This window comes from Miscanthus floridulus, chromosome 8, assembly GCF_019320115.1.
Source record: "Miscanthus floridulus cultivar M001 chromosome 8, ASM1932011v1, whole genome shotgun sequence".
NCBI classification, from domain to species: Eukaryota; Viridiplantae; Streptophyta; class Magnoliopsida; order Poales; family Poaceae; genus Miscanthus; species Miscanthus floridulus.
In genome coordinates, this window is record NC_089587.1 from 179,737,231 (window position 1) to 179,753,463 (window position 16,233).

General features: G+C 45.9%; 1 protein-coding gene and 1 pseudogene across 1 annotated transcript; one reads left to right on the top strand and one right to left on the bottom strand.

Annotated features, from left to right (window-relative positions):
• Positions 1-1,270: 1,270 nt before the first annotated feature.
• On the top strand, positions 1,271-3,858 carry LOC136470246 (probable protein phosphatase 2C 21; the record flags this gene model as incomplete). The annotated part of the gene is made up of 8 exons (XM_066468154.1): positions 1,271-1,300; positions 1,420-1,582; positions 1,665-1,747; positions 1,828-1,874; positions 2,012-2,025; positions 3,002-3,042; positions 3,116-3,164; positions 3,537-3,858. Coding segments are annotated over 8 exons (621 nt in total), but the record flags the coding sequence as incomplete, so codon positions are not given.
• A 5,800-nt stretch (positions 3,859-9,658) lies between these two features.
• Positions 9,659-11,325, bottom strand: LOC136474157 (protein HHL1, chloroplastic-like; annotated as a pseudogene).
• Between the last annotated feature and the right edge of the window lie 4,908 nt (positions 11,326-16,233).

The following is a 16,233-nucleotide window of genomic DNA, read 5'->3' on the forward strand; positions in this document are numbered from 1 at the left end:
GAGTCCCTCGTCCATCAGGGTTTGAATAGGGGCTCAGTTGGAGAGCTTTTTCATGAGTTTGCGCTCTCAAAATAGGATGAGGGCTCAAGTAGGAGTTTGGTTGAAGTTGCCCTCATGCACCTATGAGGGAGGTGAGAGAAAGAAGACGAGGACAATTTGGTCCAGAAATTATGATAAACAGGTCGAAGGGGTAAGTAGTGGTATACTTCAAAGATATACAAAATTATAATGGCATACTTCCGATATCGTGAATAGTAATGATATATATCGATATTTGTAATGACATGTATCCAATTAACCCTAATATTTTAATCCACCATTCAAACGAAAATAAAAAGTGTATCATTACCTTGAACGAGGCCGAGAAGGGAGGGAGACGGCCGGGGAATGGAAGGGAAGGGAGGCGGCAATGGAGGGCCGGACGCCGACAACACTTGGGAGTGGCGGGAGGGCGTGGTGCAGCAGGCAGGCGGGTGGACGCGGCGGGCAGACAGAGCGAAGACGCGGCGGGCAGGCTTGTGGATGCGGCGGGCGCGGCAGGTAGGCGGGACTGGGCCGCGAGCCTTTTAGCCGGGTCTGCCGCGCCACCGATCAGGGCGTGTCACTGCCGCGCCAAGATCGGTGGCGCGACAGACCCTGCCACGTCATCGGTCAGCGAACCCGGTCTTCGCCACGTCATACTCCCACCGCGTCACCATGCATGACGCGGCACATGCGTTTCGTCGTGCCATGGCAATAGGCGTGACAAAAAATATCAGTTTTGAAATAAACAAACAAACAACGTTAGATTTAAAATTAGTTTAAAAAAGTGTTAAAAAAATTCTAGCTGGGTCGAGCAGTCTGCAGGTGCCGTCGGCGATGCTCCTGACGCAGGCGAGGTTGAGGGGCATGCTCATGACCCTGTGCCCGTCCATGCGCACCTGCTTCACGATGTGCCCGGATAGATCCATGATGTTGGCGACGCTGCCTGCCGGGACATGGCGGCCCTCGGCTTCGGAGGCGTTGGAGTAGAAGCCGGCGATGATAAGCGGCGGCTCCCGGCGGTCCCGGCCGCGGGCGGCGTGCGCGGCCGCGAACTGCGGGTCCGAGAGGACGGACCGCCAGAACCGGCACACGGTGCGCAGGCGGCACAGCGCCTTGGCCGGAAGGCGCAGCAGGATCTCGTACAAGGCATCCAGTGGCAGATCGCCGGCGTTGGACGCGGCGACAACGGCCACGTCGCAGCTCCCGTTCAGCCCCCCAGTGCACGGCTTCGGCGGCGACATGCTTGTCCCAGTGCTTACTCTCTGTGAACGGACAGGTATTTTGACTATTTTCTTGTCAAATTTCTTGCTGGTACCTAATTTAGCATTCTCTTTTGTCATAACAAATGCACACAAGTGGAGCCTAAAATATTGCTTATTTCCATTGTATCCGAAGACAATGGTGTTGACCCACAGTCATGTACCACGTGATGCGGATGAAAGTGAGAGGATTCAGTTCAATGATTGGTGGAAGATCAGAAATCCTGAGCATAGGGCAGGAGGACTAGTAGCACTGAACAACCCTCCTTTTGTGACATTACCTATATCAAGATCAATCGGTATATTTTTGTCTGAGTTCTTTCTGGATGATTGCACACAATTTTTTGCACTATAATTGGCTGTGTCGCACATTATTTTTAGGTGATTATGTGTTTAAGCAGAACAAAAGTTTGCTTCCTAAGGATCAAGTGGTGACTTGTGAACCTAGGATGAAAACTATAAGTGTAACTGAGTTTTATTGTGGAAGTCATTTGCTGTTTATGTATTGTGATATGATTGAATATGACCTTGTTGGCAGGTGGAGATAACTGAGGATACTGAATTTCTTGTTATAGCAAGTAATGGGATATGGTAAGTTCTCCCGTAAAAATAACAGAGATGTTTCCTTGTATTATTATACTTGCTCCCTTGTCCAAAATTCCATGCAGAATTCATCTTCTCCATATGACAGTTATTTTGTTTGCTCTTGTGTTTTGCTTTACCTGCAGGAAGTGGTTGACACATATAGATGGGCAACAGGCCGGCTCGGCCCGACACGGCATGGGCCCATGCCAGGCATGGCACGATGCCATCAGGGCCGGCACGGCACGCCGTGCCCTGCGGGCCGTGCCTCTCAGGCACGTGGGCCTGGCCTTCGGCCCAGGCACGGCACTATGGGCCACTTTTCGTGCCGGGCCGGCCCGATGAGCACGACCTTTTTAGCAGGACGGGCCGGCCTGAGGCCTACCAAATGCCAGCAGAGAGAGAGAGAGGGGGGGCGGGGAGGGGGCGCTCGCAGCTCACCCCAAGGTGCTCGGTGCCAAATCCGCGGCGACGAACAGCGAGCTCGAGGATGCCGCAGTCGCCGGAGATCTGCCTGTAGGGGGCGGAATGGAGCGTTGAGGAGGTGGAGGTCAACGCCGCCGTGGAGGAGGTCGGGCGCGCGGGGGGCGTGGAGTCGAGAGGGGCGCCGCCACCTTCCACGGCGAGGCAGGACCGCAGGAGGGGAGCCGCTGCCGTCGTGCTCGCCAAGGCTTGAGGGAGAAGGAGGCTCGAGGGAGGAGGGGAGCCTCCATCGTGATGCTCAGCCCGGGAGAGAGAGGGGGAATCGAGGGAGGAGGAGGCGGCGCGGTGCTCGCGACTGGGGGAGGCGTGGGGAACGAAAGGCGAGCGAGGCGCGCGTTGCGAGTGCAGCGCAGCCGCACGATGGGGAGGGAGGGGGTGTGCTGGGGAAGTTAGGGTTAGGAATAATATTGGGCTGGGAAGTGGGGATTCTTAACAGGCCAGGCACCGGGCTGCCACCGGGCTTCCCCTAAATTGCGGGTCGTGCCGTGTCAGCCCACGTGCCTGGGGTAAGGCACAGGCACGGCCTGCTCCCTCGGGCCGTGCCAGCCCGAGTCCGCTGGTCACTGGACCGGGCCGTGCTTGGGTCGGGCCAAAAAAAGCGGGCCTCGTGCCGGGCTGACGGGCTCGGGCTGCATGCCCATATATATTGACACATGAGCGCATCGCCCTGAAGATTCGCCCATATCTCTTAGAAGTGAGTTTCCTGCTTCTTGTTTTCAATTTGGGTTGTCGCCCATTTCATTGACATATGGCACGATTGTGTATAGGGGGAGACTGATTTGCGCTTTATCTGCAAGCAAGTTTGCATTGCTGCTGCTAAGGCCGTCTGTAGTGTGGGAGCGGTGCCCCAAAATAAATGGGCCCGTTGTACAGTAATAGGCACCGCTGCCCACTCAGCTGTAGTGTGGAAAATTTTTGGGAGCGATGCCGTCTGCTACGGTTGGGACCCAGTTCCAATAAAATACTCTCGTTGCCTTCTTCGTTCGCGCGATGGAAAATTCCCCTTTCTGACAGCGCTACAGTGAACAATTATTGTTTATGTTTTGGCACCGGGTGAATGAAGATTCACCGCTTCCAACTTTTCTGGCCCCAATCAAAACAAGCACCACTTGTTGCAGTGTTGGGAGTGATGCCCAAACACTCTCTCTCCTCTTTTGGGCATCACTCTCTGACCACACTGCAGAAGGCCTAATAGTTGTGTAATGAGGGACGACATGACCATTATTCTGGTTCAGTTTAAGAAGGATGCCAAGTCAACCGAGAACAAGGATCATCACAAGAACGATTTGGAGGCCGAGGATCCCAACCCCGACATGCAGGGAGCGCCAGATGACATGTGTTTTGTTTTTCAGCACTGGGAGCTACTAGACATGACAATATAGCAAAAAAAATTGGATGCTACCTTGTACTGAAAACCACAGGGATGATTCACTTGCATTCTAGTCCTGCCTCTGCTGCTCGCCGGGGCTTGTTTTTCCGCCGGCTCCCAATCTGCCTGAATCCATTGGTCCTTGTTGATTCATCACTGCTTGATCGAACAATAGAGTTACTATCTTCTATGACAATATTAGAGCCCTCTTTCAACGGCCTGCCTCTCTTGTTACCACCGGCTGCAGCGCTGTTCTTCAGCTTGGCATCATCAACTTCTTCTTGGTCGCCATCGACCTTTTCTACAAAATTTTCAACATCTGCTTGATCGATCTTATTGGCGAAGCGCTTTTGGGGCCTTCCCCTCCTCTTTTTTGCAGGCACAACTTCTTCACCACTGCTACCTTTGTCTTCATGGCTCCTGACAGTGGTTAGCTTCTTCCCTCTCCCTCTTCCTCTACCCATGGATTCAATTTCAGCAGTGCAAATATTGGTCAGTCCAATCACTGGAGCTGCAGGCTCTGTTGAAGGCTTGAAGCTGCTCCTTTTGTTTTATCTGATTGCTTGTTGGAAATGAAGTACTTCGTCAAGACAACTGGTCCTTTGAAAGTCTAGTAAAAAAAGATATACTAGAAATCTGCATAAACAGAATCAAGGGCATGCTCAGAAATCTGGGTAGTTAAGGACCAAAAATCGTAATGGAGATCGGAGTGTGTATGTAACAATGAACTTCTTTATCCTTCAAAAGAAAAGAAAAGAGAGAGAATGGACTACGAGGTCTATTGAGATCCATGTTAATCGAAAATCGATTCATTCAAATCAAAAGGCACACAGTATACCCAAATGAAAGCTATATAAAATAGAAAGAAATACGCATCTAATCAAATAAAGTAAAACGAAAAGGAGAGATTTTTTTTAAAAAAAATATATGAACGAAACTAAGAATAAGAAACAGAAACAAGGATGTCTATCGAGAATCGACGAATTCAAATCAAACAACATGCATATACCCAATTGGAAGTTACACAAATAGGAAGCAATACGCATCTAATAACTAGATAAAGTAAAAAGAAAGAGAGATTTTTAACTTATATATGAACGAAAATGAAACAGAAACAGGGCCCGATTCAACAGCCGATCCGCTCCATACATTAATGGATTGATGAAAAACAAGAATCTGACCTTCCATAAAGCTTGCGTCTACTCCAAGGAGCGTCATGCACCCCATTTCTCAAGTCCGTTGGCGAAAAGATGGAAACTTTGCCGGCGCTGGAGGAAAAGGAATGCAAAGGACCTAATGGATCGGTGGCAAACTTCGGCTCGCGATGCCGGAAGTACCGCAGATCGGGAAGTCGCGGCAAAGATTGAGATGTGGTGTGCAGGAAGGGAAGCAGGAGGGTTTCTATCAACGAACCGCTAGCGCCCTGGAGTTTGCAGGTTGTTCGGTTGGCTGGTTTATATTGTTGTTGGTTTATGAACAAGTACTGTTGGCTGATTTGTACGAGAGAAAAATATTGTTTTAATTAAAAATTTATAATTATTTACCATAAGCCATAGCCAAACGAAAAGACTGCTGGATGGTTGAGCTCCAGTAGCTGCTGGGGCAACCGCAGCAGCACACCGGCTGGGGTTAGGGAGGAGAGAGAGGTTTGGTTCTGCTCCAGGATTTTTTAAATATCTAGCTTGTTGAGGGGCCATTAGCTATTTGTTTATGCTTTTATTTACAGTCTACCAACCGTTGAAAAATGGGGGAGGGGGAGAGTGCTTCGACTGTTTGATTAATTAAAGAAATGGGTGAGCAAGATGGATCCTAGGGACGCGGTTAACTTTTACCATAATGGGATTTTTGTTCCATGTTGGTGGAAGTTATTTTTACCAATACTCCTACGAGGTTAGTTGCCTTAATACCTGACAACCTGACAACCTAGGCCACGGCTTTGTTCCAAGAGAAGATGCCAGCCACAGTTCTCTCCGATGCGCTGGTTCCAGCTCCAGGTGGAGGAGTGAACCATGCTCCTGTATGAGTGTATGACACCTGGTTTGGGTGAGCCATTTTTTTTTGTGTGTGTGGTAATTTTGCTACCAAGCAGTAATTTTGTTTAGGGCATTATTATTCTTTTCAACAGCTGAATAGTGCTAAGCTTTTGTCTTTCCAAAATTACCACTGGATGCTTTTCGGTGTTTATTGTTTCAACTATACCTGTAATATGAACTGTTACAATCACAGCATTGCTAGCTGTAACTGACTTTAACAGTATCAACAGGTTATAGGGATTAGACAAAGCAAAGCCGACTTCAGCAATTTGCGGCAAGTGGCCGTATTAAATTGGAGTGAATCCTGACACTATGATTATTTTTCTGCCCTTTACTTTGAATCTGAATTCATCTTCTATCTTTCTTTGTCTGAACAATTTCGTCTTCTACCTTTCACAGCTGCCAACTCCGCGGATTTTTACAGTAATGTAGGGTATCCAAATCAAGTGTCCCAACCGGGACGAGGTCTGTGCCTGTAGTCCCGTACGCCTGCAACTGCAATGGCACTGTCGTATTCCTGAATGAATATACTGTATCACACACTGTATATATCGACACGCTGTTTAAAGTGTCGCAGAAAATCTACTCTCTGCCCTTGATGTCAGGTCCTTTTACTGAGCTACGGAGTATGTTCCCGTTTCTCAAAGCTTGTTTGTAATCTGTTTTTGGGCGCGTTTAGTTCCCAAAATTTTTTGGGTTTGGTACAGTTGGCCTACTGTAGCACTTTCGTTTGTATTTGGTAATTAATATCTAATTATTGACTAATTAGGTTCGAAAGTTTCGTCTCGCGATTTCTCACCTAACTGTGCAATTAGTTTTGTTTTTCATCTATATTTAGTACTTCATGCATATGCCGCAAGATTCGATGTGACATTTGGCATTTTGGATCGAAAATTTTTAGAATCCAAACAGGGCCTTTGTTGTTTTGCCCATGCTTGTTTGGACTTTGGACAGCTGTAGGTTGACCCAACCAAATTTTTATGAACGTTTGTACATCCTGCAATAATTCACAGTACTTATACGAAATTCAACAGTGCTTTCTGCCCTGTTCTTCCAGAGAATTTTATTTCCAGATGCTTCCCAAAGAAAAGCCTCTCCAGTTGGACAAGTTCTACAGCTGGACGACTACCGCTGCATCAGGGATTCAGGATACATGGGATGAACGAGGAAAAGCCTGCGTGTCTCATCACTTTCTTTGTGTCTGCATGTGCGTTTCATCAGATGGATGCAGATTACGCTCAGCCTGGGCAACAGATTTTGCAAATAAAGTGAAACAGATTTGGACCACACCCTTGAAGGCACTGCACTGCATTTTTCATCAGCGTGCCATCTGCCGACAGACAGAGGGGGAAAATGATCTAGGCACGGACGTATTTACAGAAGGGCCAATTATGAAAGCCAGATTTCAGCAAACCAGATTCTGTTTGACAGCCTCTGCTCAATTTAAATTCAGTAGACACCCCTTTAGATTTGAATCGTGTAATAGACAGAGTCTGTGAATCACCTATTTTTTGAACGTGTGGTGGCCAAGCAGCTTTGGCTTGACATTTCTGAAGTAATAGGCAGGAGAGTAGGGACTGACTTTCTATCTTTAGGTCTAATGTGGATTAGCAATAAAAGATTTGCAGTAGACAATATGATTTGTGCTGCTGCCCTGTGGGGGCTTTGGAAATTAAGAAATGATACTCATTTTCAGGGTGTAGTCTGGAGGAGTGTACTCTCCCTCCTGCGCTCGATCTTAGCTATGATCACAAGCTGGACGTTGCTGTGCCCGATGGAGAAAAGACCAGAACTAAGTTTGATGCTGGAAAAACTCAGGAAGCTGGCTTTCAGCTGCCCAAGGTTGACTGGTTGAACCAGGTGAAGAACGACTGGGATAAACTTCTATACAAATCAGCTTTGGACTGGAAGGAGAAGAAGTTTCCAGAGGAGGTGGAGAAGATACTGGTGGATGCCTCAGATCAGAGTCTGGATGCTACTGCTGGGAATTGGATCAGTTTTCTGAACTTCGAAAAGGAGTGGAATATGTAATCCTCTCAGTGTTATCGGTTCTATCTTGTGGCGAAAGGGTGGAGTGAGTTGAGTTGGAGTTGATTGTAATAATCTGTTGGGTGAGGATCATCGAATGCTTAAACCTGTTAACTCTGGTCCTTGTGATAATGCAATGGCCGGGGTTTTTTGGCCCTGAAATTCTAAAAAAAATATTATTCAGGTGCTCATCATGCATTTTCCCGCACCTGAAGAAGGTATCCTTGAAAACCAACATTGTACCTGAGTCTATAGCTGTCCGCCAAAGACGATACAGAATAATATATTTTTGATTTATTTACAGGGTTATGTACATCTCAGTTATTCAGTCATCATTGGTCATGAAGGTCACTTCTCACCAGCTTGACAATAAAGGAACAAATCATGAAAAGACATTAGTACAATCTATAATAAAAAGATCTCAAGTAATTTAAGTTTCAGATTTCAGAGTGACAGATGCCATACCTGAAACACATAACATGCTTGGATCGGTAAGTATAGTGACTGCTTACAGGTAGAGCATAAGATGACGAGCTGCAGCCGCTCTTACCTGCATCGTAGATCTTAGCTCCCAGATTGATGGGCCGTGGAGGGGGCGGATGATGGGAGGTCACTTTCATTTTGTTGGGAGGATTGAACACAACTCAAGTATTCTTGGAACTATGGTCTGGAATGATGCCCGTGTTCTGTAGACGAGGATGTTTGTAGTTTTTGAACCCTGAGATGATCTGAGCATTGAACTTACTTGAATTGACCTGTTTTGGACCGTGGTATGGCGCATTCAACACCTTGAATTCACCACCTATCACGACGGCTGCAAATAAAGCTGGGGTTCTGTACTTCTGTGCTGTGTATCTCCACTCGTTTCTCTCTGCTCCTGAACACGCGCCGCCCACCGGCAACAGATACGTCGAGAACTGCGGTGGCACGCGTAGCGAATGTGTGTGTTTCCTCTTTCGTGCACTTTGATGACAAGGTGGCTGGTTCGGACCGCAACCTCGTCAACGCGTTGTACAAATCCCGCCTTTTGAAGGGAATTCAGCTGCAACTCCATATACAAATCTCATAACCATGTTGTACAGGCACTCTCTTTCAAACTTGAAAGAAATGAAATCGAATATACAGCTGTAACCTCACCCGATTTTTTTGATTTAGTGAGAAGGAACCAGACACATCAGATGCAAGGAGGTTACACACTGTCCCTTAATAAAAAATGAAAACAATCCTGAGACATCAAATTACAGAGCAACTCTGGCACTTGGCAAAATGGTGCTTCACTTATTTGACGACCCCAGCTATTTGCTGAGGAACACAATGACTTCTCCGTCTCTGCACCGATGTAAACCAGAATCCATCGTGATCAGATCAGAAGTTCGATGACTACAGGGAGTCAGGGAGAGTGAGATATAAGCGTTACACAAATAAGTAATGCTGTATTGGTGAAAGTCAAAGCAGGGCTTCAGTAAGTCAAAGCAGTCTTACTGATGCCCAAGAGTTTATAGAATGTGCTACATAATGTACAACTGAACTTCATTATCCTTAAGTTACTAGTTTGACAGTCCGGTGCCCTTTTGATCTACATAATGTGCTTTGATACACAACACGTACAGAGAGTTCAGTTGAATATGATGCAATCCATATCAGCACTGTACAACCACACACACTTTCAAACCTCCCAGAGTTCAAATTAACATACAGGTGTAATCCCTCTATTTCAAATTATAATTTGCTTTAGCTTTTCTAGGTACGTAGATTTTATTATATAGGTAAACAATGTATATCTAAATGCATAGCAAAATCTATATATTAAAAAAACAAAGAGTAACCTTCATCCCTTCACCGAATTTTGTGAAATTTAGTGAGAAGGCAGGCAAAACATATTAGTCGCAAGAAAGCTACACGCTGTACGTAGATTCTCAAAAGAAAAGTTACACGTTGTCTCTTTGCAAAAATTTGGAAGCTGGAGAAATTACAGAGCAGCTCTAGGACATGGATAGCGAAACTGCAGCCGATGCTTTACTTGTCTGACAATGTGCTGAGTGACTGAATCATTTCTCCGTCTCTGAAAGATGTAAACGGGAGATCACGTGATTAGATCACTAGCTACAAGAAGGATGGAGATAGGGTTTAAACAAGTGACACTGCAATAGTGAAGCAGTTTCAGCGTACTTACTGAGGCCCTCCTTTGATTTCCGCTGCTTCTTTCGTCTCTTGGAGCGGAACTTCTGTTTGCTTTCTGCTTCCTCTTCCTCTTTGCTGACAGCAGACCCTGTTATCTGTGCAAAGGATTCTTTGGCACCAGCAGTTACATCGCCGAAGAAATCCTTCACCTTGTCAACCACAGTTTTGAGCTCGTCTTTCTTTGGAAGCTGAGATAAGTAATCTTACTGTTAAGGACTAGCCAGGAATCCAGGATGTTCAACATGCAAATGCAAACATTTGCTACCACCTCCGTATAAAAGCATATGTCGTTTTAGTTTTGTCTATGGAATTGTGACAGAACTCGAGAAAAAAAATAAGGAAACATACTTCAATCACATTGCTTGTCGTCAGAGCAGACCTTAGGTTCCCTTTCTCCTGTTCATGTAAATAACAAGTAAATCAAATTGGCCAATACAAAACTTACTCAAACAACTAAGGCTTCTGCGATTAAGTTTTGAGAAACTACCACAACTTTGTAGCCATACCGAAACTCATTTTCGGTCTTCAGCACACGGTACTGCTCTTTCGCTGTGTCTATAATCTCATCCTCATCCTTTCCATACATACATTGGAATACACAGCAAAACAATTCAGATGTTAATTACTAGCACCAGTAAAACAATTCAGTTGTTAATTATTAGCACCAGTAAGATTTTCTGCAAGAACAAGTGTGTGGCCAACTGGCCATGTGGATGCCTACATATGGTCTATGCAAATACTAGTAAGATTGGATGGCCATTAAGAATGTGTGAACTATGAAGCAAAGAGCTCGCGCTTGATCGTTGATTACTTTGTAAATGACGGCAGCGAGGTTCCTGGCGAGCGTGTCCTTGTAGATGTACTTGCCGAGGAAGTTGTCCTTGGCGGCGAGCATGATCTTCGCCGTCGTCCCGCCCGTGATGATGTTGAGCGGGTACCAGAAGTAGACCTGCGCTAAACCAAAAAAAAAAAAATCACAAATCCTGGTCGTGCGCCATCGAGAATTTGCAGAATGGAACCAAATGGGTAGCAGCAATAATCCAATCCAATCGAGCGATGGAACAGCAGCTAGAGCTAGCCACGGACATTGGCGGTGCGGATGAAGATGACGAATCGCGGGTTGCCGTCGTCCTCGATTTTCGGCAGCTGCGGCATGCGCCGCTGCTGCTGCATCTGCCGTTCCGACCAGCTCCTCCCCCGGGCCTCCACTACCAGCGCGCGCCTCGCCGGCAGCAGCTGGCTCCGCGGCGCTGCGGCCCTGAGAGCGAGGCGTCCGCCTACGTCGACGGGTGATAGGGTGGCCCGGATACGCGCCGGCCGGCCTCAGCGACACGCCGCCCACCACCTCCATGGATGCGGGATCCCCTCTCCTCTGTTTGGCTGGCGCGGGCGTGTTCCTTCCAGTTGTAGGGGACGGGAGAAGATAAGCAGCTTGCAGCTTATCTGGTGGTCGGGACTCGGGAGCTGCTGAGTGATGTGTGGGTCCACGGAACAGAAGTGGGCCCTTAGTGTCAGTGTAAGCTCTGGTGTTTCTGCATCTCTCTGTTCTTGGACTGGGGAGGTTTCCGATCCTAGCGTACGTGGACAGGTTCTGAGCAGCTGACCTGCCTGGATTTCCTGTGTCCAAGAATGTACGCGTGCGAGCCTTCACGACCGGCTGCCCCGTAGCTCACGCATGACCTTTCACTGTACTCCCTTCGTAACACAAAGAACGCAATTATATAAGACCAGGCGTAACTACCAAGGATGGATGGAAATTACTATAATGCCTTTGTTCAATCCGATCACAATCCTCTCTTTCGTTCAGTCGCTTTCGGTCGCAAAAGAGAGTTGTGATCCTTAAACTTTAAGGGGTACTATAGTAATTTTCTATCCACCTTTATTTTTTTTTCTGACACCTATCGATCCATGGTAGTTGCAACTCGTTAGAATTGTGTTTTTGTGGGACCGAGAGAGTAGAAGTTTAAGAACCTTGCGCAAAGGAACCGGTAATCATGACTTCACACACCTCCGTCTTCTCTCAATTCGCTTAATTACGGATAAACCAAAAACTTGACTAGAAGCTTGGCAGAGAAGGTCGGACCTCAATGAGATCTAATGGACATGGAGATGCGTAGAATAGACGTAAAACGGGGTTACAGCCTTACGGGAAAGAAATAATACTTTTTAATTGTTTATTTATTTATAGGAGTATTATTTTGTGGTGTGGGTCTCAGCATATATAATTCTCTACGCTCTCCTAGGAGAAGCCAAACAAGAGAAACGGATAAGATTTCGTGTTCTCATCACTAATCCACGCCATCTTATCCATATGGAGGAGCACTTTCAAGAGATGAAAACAAAGAATACAAAATCGTGGTTTATTTATTTATTTTTGTTTATGTTGCGATGCACGAGTATAATCATCATTTTAGTGTAACATATGGTCATAATCCCATATTATAATAAAAGAAACAATACTTTGCACTCTAGCTAGGAGCTATTTTATCGCTTTTAGAAATGAACTAAGAGCCGATAAAATTACTACTCCATCCATTCCAGATTATAAGTAACTTTGATTTGTTTTGTTTCATTCATTTTGCTATATATCTAGACATATTATTATTTTATATATATATGTATAGTAAAATATATGTACTAAAAAAATAAAGCGACTTGTAATTTGGGACGGAGGTAATTTTTTTTTTTATTTCATCCTCTGGGATTGGACTCCTCCCAACAAGAGCAACGGTGCCAAACAGATCTAAATCGCTACGCACAGCAAAAGGCAACACTCTTTCCTGAATGTCGCAGGGGCCGGCCGGTGTGAATTGTGTGATGACTTCGACGTGCCGACTTGCCTGCCAGGTACAATCTGCGGCCCAGCACCTGTGGGAACCCGACGCTCCTATCGTTTGTCGCCGACGAGACCGCGGCCCAGAAGTCCCTGCGCGTGGGCTAGGCCGCTAGCGCTAACGGCATCGGCAAGCGCTGCGCCTGCAGGGGCATGGGATTCATGGCCTCGTTGGCCGATTGTGGAGGGACATTGGGGACAGGAGGCAGGGGTTGGAGGTTGTGTTTGGCTTAATTTTTTTTATAATTTAGCTTTTTTTTAAAGAAAATTTACTTTTGACCTTTTAAAAGACTTAAACTTATATTTGGACCCTAGAGATCGGCGCCAGGACTCATGTCGTCGAGGTAACAAGTCTCGGCACCACAGATCCTTAGCTCCAAAGTGTCTGGCCGTGCACAGTAGGATATCCTAGGTGGTGTTGATGTGGCCGGTACCTTGACGCCAGAATACATGCCGCCGAGCTCGGAGCCACAGATGTTGATGCTGACCTCAGCGCCACAGAATACATGGCACCCGCGCGACGGAATGGGTGCGGGAGACACGACCGCGAGGCGGAGTGCGGACTGCGGCGTGTGGCTGCTGCATGTGGCCGATGAATCAGAAGTATCCTGTAGCCTGTAGACAAAAGCGCAAGTCAAGTAGTAGTAAGTTTGGCACCTGTAGCCTATAGATAGACAGCATGTTCGATGGGTCGTATTTGGCTTATAAGCCATGACTTATCAGCCAACGAACAATATTTTTCTCTCACACCAAATCAGCCAACTGTACTTTCAGTCATGGCTTAAAGCCAAACCAGTCTAAACGAACAGGGCGAGATAGGCTAGTGAAAGCATTGACACACATTCATGTACTCCAATCAGGCCCGTTCGCTTGGATGAATCTGTGAGAGGAAAACATAGTTCCGGATAAAAAAAAGAAGCGGATCAAGCCGGGTCTAAGGACACGCGAACAGGGCCTCAATCACAGTACACTGTACACTGTACACCAATGTAGTTTGTATCTATTAGTATTAATGGTGTAGCTTTGTATAAGAGAAAGGAATTAAAAGTAACCATTGATTTTGGCATTAAAAATACTCATATTAATAGCTCCCTCATCATATAAAGCCAAAAGAAAAGCTTTCATGACATACAGAAGAATCAAATTGGCAGCTACCACAAGAAACAAGTGGTGCAATCAATAAGCTATACGACAACTTTACAAGTTTTGGGGACTATTAGTCTACTCTTACAGATTTAGCAGATCAGCATACAATTGATGTAACAAATTCAGACAAGTCAACTTATGCCTTGGTAAAACAGGACACAAGCCTAAAAGATGGCTCCATGTAACCATTTATACGAATCGGAGGCAGACCTTCCACAACTGCAATATGTGAACAGGATTACTTTGCCCAGAAACTACTTGATATTGTTAGCAGTGAACTAACAGCTAAGTAGCACACATATATCTATAAGGAATAACAGTGAAAATATCACCCAGTGTACAGACCACCATGTCTATATAACAAGTTATCAAATATAGAATAATAATCTCAACTTCTCAAGAAATAGTACAGACTACATACAGGCACACATTGATATTCTCCATGCTTATCTGTTGCCCCAGAAGCCACATTGAATGTGTGTTAATGCTTTCACATAGGGCGCTTTTAGTTGATAAAAAATTTTGGTTTTGGCTATTGTAGCACTTTCGTTTGTATTTGGTAATTAGTGTCTAATTATGGACTAATTAGATTTAAAAGTTTCATCTCGCGATTTCTCATCCACCTGCGCAATTAGTTTTGTTTTTCGTCTACATTTAGTACTCCATGCATGTGTCACAAGATTCAATGTAACACTTTAGGGCACTCCCAATGCAGAAACCACTATAGTTTCTATGGGCATTAATTGTACTGCCACCTAAGCATTTTGCTGATGTGGCAAGGTAGTTATTGAAGAGAGAGAACAAAAATCATAGAAACCGGGTCTAAGTTAGAAACCATGTCTACACGAGAACCAAGACACGAAGGGATGTGATTGGTAGCGAATGGAGAAAGAGTGTATATGATTGGATAAAAAATTGTTCTGTAGAAACTATCCATTAGAACCATGGTTTCTATACATAGTGTCTATGAAAATTAATAGGTATAGAAACTATACATAGTTTCTAGCATTGGGACTGCCCTTAGAGTAAAAATTTTTGGAATCTAAACATAGCCTAACTATCTACAGGCTACAGGTGCCAAACCTACTACTACTTGATTTGCGCTTTTGTCTACAGGCTACAGGATACTTCTGATTCATCGGCTGTAGAGTAAATAATTACAAAAAGATCTGCGGCGCATGCAGCAGCCACGCGTCCCGAGGGACGGGGGCGCATGCAGCAGCTGCTCGCCACAGTCCGCACTCCGCCTCGTGGCCGTGTCTCCGTGTACCCATCCCGTCGCGCGGGTGCGTGCCCAGGTTCGACGCCAAGATATGAGACGCCGCGGCGCCAAGATGTATGGCTTTGAGCTAGGCATCATGTATTCTGACATCGAGGTACCAGTCATATCAATGTCATCTAGGATGATGCTTGTTGTGTACGGTCAGGCACCCCGAAATCAAAATCTGTGGCGCCGAAACGTATTACCTCGACGCCATGAGTCCTGGCGTCGACCCCCATGATCCAAAGATGAGATTACGTCTTCTTGAAAGCCAAACGTAAATTTTCTTTAAAAAAGAGTCAAATTATAAAAAAAATTGGGGTTGTGGAGCATACCATCGGCTCCATATAACCACATGATGAGCCACGTTGCTTCAGGGCATCGTGTATTTCGAGCCTCTTCTATTTCTCGAGTAACAAGATATCTTTTTCAGCCCTTTTATTCTATTCATTCAATATTCAGGCCCATGCCGTGTATATGATCGGAGCATTCATCCGTGCCTTTCTGCGTGCCAGGTGAAACTCTGCTACGGGGCACTGCTACCCATCAGATGTGACTTGAACCACGATAAGATTTGCAAGACCTGAGATGAATACATGCGTGGTGGTGGGATTGGATCTGGATCAATTATGGTTTTGGCTGTCTTGTTTTGTCTCTGAAAATGTAAAGAGGAAGAGTCTTTTACTTGTATGCCATTAAAAAAGATGGTTTAATCGTCTATGTCCCTAAAAAGTTCGATCTATCGTCAGTGTCCAAGCTCGAAAAACTTTTCTTTCTCACACCATTGTGTCTATTTGCAGCACTAACGGTGTGAAATATGAGTGGCAAAGGACTTAATGCCCCTGGAACTTTTGTTTCTCATGTGACACTCAACTGAGGTCATTTTCCAAAGTGAAGAGCGGCTACCAGTACCAGGAGGGTACGGTGCTCACTACGGTGGTGGCGCAGGAGGGTACGGTGCTCACTACGGTGGTGGCGCCGCCGCCGTTCAGAAGCACGGCTACATGCAGGACGTGTACGATAGCGAGACTGAG